This window comes from Channa argus, chromosome 24 (genome assembly GCF_033026475.1).
Source record: "Channa argus isolate prfri chromosome 24, Channa argus male v1.0, whole genome shotgun sequence".
Classification (NCBI taxonomy): domain Eukaryota; kingdom Metazoa; phylum Chordata; class Actinopteri; order Anabantiformes; family Channidae; genus Channa; species Channa argus.
The window spans coordinates 3,891,634-3,900,208 of NC_090220.1; the positions used below are offsets into that span (position 1 = coordinate 3,891,634).

Here is an 8,575-nt window from a genome sequence, read left to right on the forward strand (position 1 = left end):
GCAGGGAGGAATGTACATTGGAGCTTGGAGACCCAATACAGCTGGACACCTTAGAGACAGCACTATTATGGGCCACAATGAGAACTTCACTTTCAGCTTAACTGTAAGAAATTATTGTCCAACCAGGCTTCAGTTGCTGACAGACCATTATACAGCACAGTAAGATGTCCGCTTTGTTAAGGTTGTAAGAACAGTACAGCTGGAGATCATCTGCGTACATGTGATATGACACCTTTAAACTTGCTGACGATGTCTTCCAGGGGCAGCATATAAAGTGCAAACAAGATAGGTCCTAACACTGACCCCTGAGGCACCTCACAAGATAAGGGGGCAAGTGTTGAGATGAAAGAACTAATATCTACAGAAAAGGATCTACCTGAGAGGTATGAAGGGAACCAGTCCAGGATGTTTGGATACTCTGAGTTGAGCATTTTTGGTAGAGTGCTTCTGACGGTAACTAGATTGAAATTTATTTTAAAAAAATCATCTGTGTTCAAAACAGGGACCAGTTAAGTTGCTAAAACCTTTTCTGATTATTTTGGAATCAAAGGAAATTTTGAGATAGGCCCAAAATAATTTGGAATAGAGGGGTCGAGGCTGAATGACTGCTTGTTTATAATCGGAGGGGAAACGAACCAGAGGACAATTAACAATATGCAGTAGCAACATGCAGGGCCGATGCCCCCTAAGACATTTTTCAAAAAACGTTTGGTTAAAATATCAAGTGGTCTGGAAGGGGTCTTCAGGCAGCTCACCAATTTCGTCAGTTCATGCAACGAAACGCGCATAAAACGATCTAATATTGGCTTTAGAAAAAGCTGGGAAAGTGAGAGATGAGGGGGTTATGCTTGTCCTAACACCAGCAAGTTTGTCAATGAAAAATGACAAAAAGCTATTGCAATCATCGACTGAAAAGAAACACGAAAAGATACATAGTCTATTTATTGTACCGAAAACACGTAGGATTAATTAACGGATACAATAAGATCAGAAAAATAAGAGACGGAGTTGGATTCGGTTAAAAGATCTTTATAATAGATGCGGTGGACCTGGAGCTTAGATTTCCTCAGACGATCTATTTACGTCTGAAACTGCAAATGTCATCGTCCATCCAAGGAACAGGGCGACTATTCAAAGGAGCGACGTCATCTAGAATAGCAGAACAGTTTGAGTTGAAAGACCCCACTGGGGGATTAACATCACTCTCATCATCAGAGGGCCACACACAGTCCTGTTATTTAAAACAGAAGAAAACTTTTCACCAGACAGCTCATTTACTGTAACATAGATGAAGCACTGCAAGTCCCCCTCCCCGGCCTGTTATCCTAGGGGCGCAGGTGATGGAGCATCCAGGTGGGCACAGTTCGTTCATGGACACTTGCTCCTCAGTCCTTAGCCAGGTTTCTGTGAGAAACATACAATCCAAGTGTCTGAAAAAATGGGTCAGAATAAATGATCTGCGGGTGACTGAGCGGGCGTTCAGCGATGCCACTGCGATGCTTTTACATCCTGCTGAGGTGGCGTTTGGGTGACTGTCCTCACGAGGCGCCGTGTGGGAACTAAAGTAGTTACGTGGCCAGGTGATCGTGGGTGAACCCGCCTGAGCCATGAAAGCCGCACACCAGAGGGTGCTGACAGCCAGTATGAGTGAGACGAGTCCATCAAAAAACAGAGCAAACACGAATGCGGACGAGCTGCCGCGTCCCCTTCGCCTCCTGGTTCGCTTGCCCCTAGAGTTCCGAATGGAGCAGCCGCGGGGGTCCCAGATTGGGACAAAAACCCCGACGTTCATAATGAGGCGCCGATTTCCACTAACTTTAAGGGATCATACACAAAGACTGACTGTGCACCATAAACACCAAAAGACGAATAAAAAGGGCTCCCAGCGGTCCCGATGATTTTTCTTTAAAGGTTATGCAAACTATGATCTTTATGGATTCATTTCAAAGCCTAAAATAAGAGCGGCACCAGTTTTTCTAAGGCGGACGTACTTTGATATTTGTTCATTCAGCTGTACACAAGTCAGTATTACAGCAAATACACTGGACCAGCCTGATGTAAGTTTGAAAGCAGAAGTCCCGAAGTAACTGAGCACTGTTTTGCACTTGACGTATGTATTTCTGTCTGTATTCAATCCATAGATAATACTTTTTCTGATTAGATCTTTAGTATGTAACTATTGAAGGCAGAGAAAAACAAAGACCTTCCGGCTGTGTTGCAAATGTCGTTGAAAGTTTTTGCAATCATGTAAAAGAAAAAAGAAGGGAAATGCTGAAACTAACTTTATTATACATTCATGCTTTAATAGTTATATAGTTTTATAGCTTTTAATAGTCATTTTTATATCTTGTTTTCTTTGCTTTAGAAAAGCTGGCTTGAATTATTACTGCAATAAGAAGCAAGTCATTAGACCACAATAGACCTAATTGGACCCTTATTGTTGATGTATACAGTATTAATCATCGTGATCATTCTTATACATTCAGCAGATTCTTGGTATGTATGTTTAGATGACTGATGCACATGTAATGTCATAGCATTTTCTTACTACCTCTGCAGTTAACAATACCTTGGTTTCCACAAAAAGACTTTTCTCCCCTCGCTAGGTGGCAGTGTGGAGCTAAAATGTGGAGAAAAGGTCAGTTTGCCCCATCAGGAGATGACTGCTTCTGAAGGAACAAGACTTTGATGCAAAACAAAAAACAAATTTAACATATCTGTCCCTACTGTCATTATAAAAAGTCCTTCACAAAAGTTAGGTTGCTCTTGCAATATGTAAATATTTATGTTTTAAAGTTATTTAGCTAATACCCAAGTATTATTTTGACTTACGTGTCTGCATGTTGGGTTCTTGACTGAAGACACTAAAACCAATCAGACAGCCATGAAACTCAGATCACATTTTTACATTGAGCCGAACATTAACATTCACATATGCTATTTGTAATCTATTATTGCGCTATTTTATAGACTGCTTATGCCTATAATATGAGGAACTTATGTTAAGTATGTAAAGTACATAATAGAAGACCTCATCTTCAGGAACACAAATATTTGATTTTTATTTCCTTTGGCTTTGTGTCACAAAATACTTGTTCTTTTGTTTTGTCACTACAAAACTTGAAAAATAGTAAAATTGTGTTCGTCAGTATTTTACATTATAGATTTTTCACATATAAGTAACACAAACACAGTGCACTAAACAAAGGTATTTTATTTAAATAGACCAATTTTCATGTCCAAACATCTGTATTATAATTTCTATAATATATATTTTTTTAATTGTTAATTGGGCTGCAAGGACATTTTCAAATCAACACCACAGATAATCATGACGTCGTTAGTTTTTATACCTATATACTAGTTTTTAGCAAAAATCACAAATGATTGCTGTTACTCCTAAATGTAAATAGGGACCCACATGCAAGTTGTGACTGGCAGAGCTTTCAGATAGTGTGTTGCAGATAAAGAGGAAGGGGTGATGGAGAGATGCAGTTGTCATAGAAGATCTGAAGATTCTGGTCAACATCCATATTATTTTTCAGAAATATCTCAAGTTCCTGGACTGGCATTTCATGGACGCTGTTGCCCTCTTTGGCATTTTTACCCAAGGCTGCGTGCGAGGGGAAACGAATGCGAACATCATGGGGTGAGTTACGGTCGTAGTCAGTGCAGCAGTAAGCGGACCACACGTCTTCAGGGATGGCGACACGGTCCTGGTTGTTGCGACGAATCATGTTGCCTCTGGTGGTCACACCGGTGACGATGAAGGCAGTGCCGCGACAGAAGTTGTTGAGACGAACCCGGATTCGCTCTTCGTATTCACGCCAAGGTCCGATGTTGAACTCCCGTATTTCTGGGACCACGTTGGTCAGGGTGTACGTGGCAGCGCGGTCATGTGGTGTCGACTGGTGCTGGTCTGGGTTCAGATGACCTCTCTCATAGAGAACCACATCGGAGTAATCATCCAGGACTGCCTGGCTGTCCTCAAACTTCATGTGGAGGTAGCCAGTGGGGAAAGGCAGCATATTGCCATTTCCATCGATCTCTGCCAGCTGGGGAAACATACAGTAGAAGAAAAGTTAGGTGTTTCCTACTGTGTGGAAAAAGTAATATCAAGCTATGAGATGTCTGAGTGAAGTTATTCCTTCTATTGTCTATTGTTGCTGCTGCCAAGTCTTCTTTGAAAGAGAGTATAATAAATGTACCTGGTTAAACAGTGATTAAAGAAAATTGAAAAGCTAATGGAAGAAAGAGCTTTAACAAATGCAATTTTTGCTGCTTTTTAAAAAGTTGTCTGACCTGTGGCTCATACATCCAAGGATAGTCCACACGTCGATCTCCCTCTGTTTTCTTGAAGGTATAAGCCGAGTACACTGGAATCCGCTTTCGAGGGTCATACAGGGTCACATAACGAGGTTTGTCTGCATAACGTTGGCAGATCTTCTTTAGTTTGGTCTCGATGATCCCCCGCGGTGGTGTCCCCATATACAGGGAGTCCTTGCATCGCTCTACGTGATTAAAATCTTGAACAACTGTTGTTGACATTGGAGGTAAAAAAAAGTGGACTAAAAGAGCCGAAACTAATGGAGTTAAGAGAGTCATAGTGTCTTCTCAGTGTCTCCTGTTGAGGCCTTGTCTCCAATACAATGACAGAAAATGTGTGGATTAACGATTTAAATGTCACAGATAGATATGTAAAGCATGCGGAGTGTGACCAACAGGCATGGCTCCTAACAGGTGTTGGTGTGGTTGTGCAGGTGACTGCATTGCTCTAAGCTACAATGTTCTTAAACACAGTATTCAACATAAAAGCTATATTTGTTTACTTGACTGTTATACAAACTTATGTATCTGTAGAGACTAGTGCATCATCTGCATAACCTTTTAAACTACTTTGACAGGTGTGTCCCTGTGAGCTCTAAACAAGGGTATATTGTATTGGTCCCTCCAGAGGGACAACACTTCACTGTATGTGCATTTTTTAACCACATTGTATATATTCAGGTTAGTACCACAAGGGAAAAAAAGCCCAAAAGAAAACAGTAAACTTGTACATAATGACTAGTAACCACTGCACTTGTAAAGACTCAGGTTGTAAACCCATGAAACTACCTGACAAATAACCTTTCTCAAGGATAAACGTTTTAGTTTCGTAGGGTGTTTTCTTTACCTGATGCAACCATAGCCGTTCTCACTGCTTAAGCGTAAGCATATTTCTTTACTGCTTTAGAGGAAGACAGCTTAATTTGAATTTGCTTGCATGAAAGCCTGAGTTGTGATGTGTAAAACATAAGATATTGAAATAGGATATTCAGGAACGTGCTATCAATGTAATTGTAAAATGCAAAACTTTCTAATCTGTCTTAGTGCTGAACAAAAGGCCTTCAGTGACCACTGTGCCTCAGAAGTACTATGTTACTCATTTTGAATAGTACATGTTTGAGATCTTTCTGGTAGAAAGAGCAACGTAGAGATAAAACATGAAAGTAAAAATACAACAAAGTGACATTGCACTCTACATTATTAAGTCAAGGTGTGTGCATGGCTACCTAATTATATTTGCAATTGCATAACCACAGGCAATTGTTAAACTTAATCTAAAACTAAATATACTGTACTAAAAGAGATCAGAGGTCAATATTTAAAGTGCTGTACACGGAGGAAAATATCCCATTGAAATGACAGTATTGGTGTTTTGTTTAGAAATCTTAAAAGTAGCAAAAATAGTGCATGAAACTACTCAGTAGAATGACTTTTTGGAATATCAAGAAACTTCATTTGCAGTGAAGTAGAAATATTTCAGAGCAAATGGCTCAGAGTTCTGGCAAAATGAATGCCTGACCTGGTTTGGCATCTCACGGTGTACTAAGCAATTCATTAATTTGAAGCCCTCTTCCTATTCCTGTTTTCTCCGTCATTAGTCTTTTATAACAGCTTTATACAACTTCTTTGCCTGCTCTTTATTTTAACACATAGACATACAGTATTTGATGACTGTGGCTAGGCAGTTCTCTTCCTCTCTCTCATACTACAGGACTTATCTAAATAATCCAATCATCAACCGCATATCCTCTGAAAGACTGTGAGATTTGATTACACATGCTCTGGAGATAATCATCTATACCAGATATTCCTAGAAGTTGAAACATCATGCGAAGGTGATGGAAAGATGGCTGAGATAGCCTAACAGTTGATGAGGGTAGCTACAAGTAGTAGTTTAAAGTGATGTATTAAACAGTTTACATAGTGGGGTGAGCAGTCAAAAAGCTTGAAGTCGTGGATAAATGGTTGAAATCAATAGATAAAATTGGACCAACACAGTTTAAAATAGATAGAGTTGCCAAAAATAGGTTTGGTACAGCACAGCTGAGAAAAAAACGTTAGAAACTGCTCATCTGAACGACTGAAATATAGAGGAAATAAAATGCGGCGCATATGCTCCTGAAGTTTGTGGTGCAAGTTCTATCTGTCCTTCTGCTCAATATAGTCATATGCAAATTTAAACAGTTTAGCTGCAGCAGCAATCCCTCACTGCCCTAATAAGTGAATTCGAGTGACTGAGTGTTGTTATTCATTGAGGAGCCAGCTAGCCTCTCTGATTTAATCTTGAGTTATGACAGTAATAATTTATGTAGCTGAGGCTGATGATGTAGTTATGTGAACATACATTTTTCAACTGTGAGCATTTTTACCAATTAAAATAATAAATTCAAACCAAGTGCACAAGCAGCTCACAGGCCCTGTGCTGCTTCATCTTCAGTAAAAGGAGACATTGTATTGGAGCTGATTTTAATAGTGTCCATTTAGTCTTTAGTGGAAAATATAACTACTAATCTTGACTTTTTGTGGAATAGATGGTGGTTTAGACAATCATTATCAAGGTCATAGGCCAGCATTTTGGGGTAGCTTCTATGATTTTCAAAGGTGTGACAGATTATGTGTGATAAACAATTCCGCTTAAAAACTCCTTCAACAGAGAGACATCTAGGCCTAAAATTATATGGCTATAAATTAGATTTGAAAGTGTAAATATTTGCATCTCACTGTTACCCTGTCTGCCCTGTTTCTTGGGGAGAATTAAAGATGTCAAATAAATCTACCGTAAATGATCTCGTGGGATGTCTTTTAGCAACATTATGATTATAAATCCACCTGTAGTTCTTTGATTTGTGATTATGAAAATGGTTTGGACATGTGTTCAATGAAAAGAGTTGAAAGACATGTCTCTCTGGGCTGGAACAAACTGATTAGAAAGTATGAATAGAAAAGAATCACATTTTGGTCTTGGGAACTGGATTGTACGTTAGCTGAAAAAATGTCTTTCTTCCTGCTCTGCACGTAAAAAAATAAATGAATCCAGTATGGCACTAGCATATATTGTCCACTTGGTGGCGCTGTAGGTCTATTTGTTGTTTGTTTCCATTTCCTGTGCTATATTGCTAACTTTTTTCTTTTTTCTTGTATCTTAAGTTTTTATCAGAGCTCAATTGTGTTATAAGACTGTAGACCTGTAGTTACAGGTTTATTTAGCTTTCATACGCAGTGATATCAAATAATTCATTATTGTTGTTTGTATTGTTGTCACTTTTGCATCAGTCTACAACTGCAAAATATTGTGCTGTGTCATTAGATCCCAAGCGTGCCAGGTTTTTAGTTTTAGCCGAGAACTGTGAAGACAGAACTGGAAAGTGTTCTTCTTACTCTCTACACTACAGGAGTCCGTTGCTAAGCCTTAACTGAACCACGAGGGTGCGCGCTTTAGCAAGGTCTGCTGGCCTGTCAAGCTTTTCCCATTTAGTTCTGCACCAAAGCCTGCTGATTGGCCCAAGATCCCACATGGGTTAGAGCGCTGACCAATAGAGTTTGGGCTGATCACAGGCTGTTGCTAAGGCACATCAGAGGTAAAAAAAAAAAAAAAAAAAAAGATCTGCCAGCAGCATGCTTCCACCATTTCACTCTCTCACTCATCTGGCTCGTCATCAGCTCTGCCACCGTCTCTACCGCTCACTCTGCTCTGTGGGGCCCACAGCTTTGCCTGCTAGTTATTGGTCTTGTGATAGGTGAAATGAGCAGAAGAGCGAGTGGTTGGTTTTGCATTGTGAGCCACAAAACTAGGACCTCCCTCTTGAACCAACAACCGTAGCTCCACCTCCCTTGGTTACCCTGTCACTTGACATTTGAGCTCAGCCAACACTCACAGCCTGTCTGTAACAATTTCACTCTGCTACACTCCTCACTTCATCCAAAAAGACACCTAGGTATTCAGCTACACAGAAGAGGCATCAAAATGGGGGAAACCCGTGCCTTGCTCGTACAGTGTCGTTATCTGACCTTTTTCTTCTTTCATAAAGGCCAAACATATATTTCTGTCTGAGCATATACAAAACACAGGTAAATAATGCGATAGTGCTTTGACAGCCAATACAAAAAGCATATTAACGTGAAGCCAATTTGGTGGAAAACCTTTCTGAAGCAGCTGTAAGAGAATGTTTTACAGCTGTGGGGATATTTTAAATATCTCCTGTACTGTACTGGCTATCTTCCAACACTCACTCTCTGTCACACTCGCACA

General features: G+C 39.9%; 1 protein-coding gene across 1 annotated transcript; it reads right to left on the reverse strand.

The window, feature by feature from the left end:
- Positions 1–2,269: 2,269 nt before the first annotated feature.
- On the reverse strand, positions 2,270–4,665 carry LOC137109272 (endonuclease domain-containing 1 protein). Its single transcript, XM_067494869.1, has 2 exons — positions 4,303–4,665; positions 2,270–4,055 (listed from the first exon to the last, which is right to left on the reverse strand). Exons 1-2 carry the CDS (start codon positions 4,603–4,605, stop codon positions 3,447–3,449), a joined length of 912 nt encoding a protein of 303 aa, XP_067350970.1. The 5' UTR covers positions 4,606–4,665; the 3' UTR covers positions 2,270–3,446.
- Between the last annotated feature and the right edge of the window lie 3,910 nt (positions 4,666–8,575).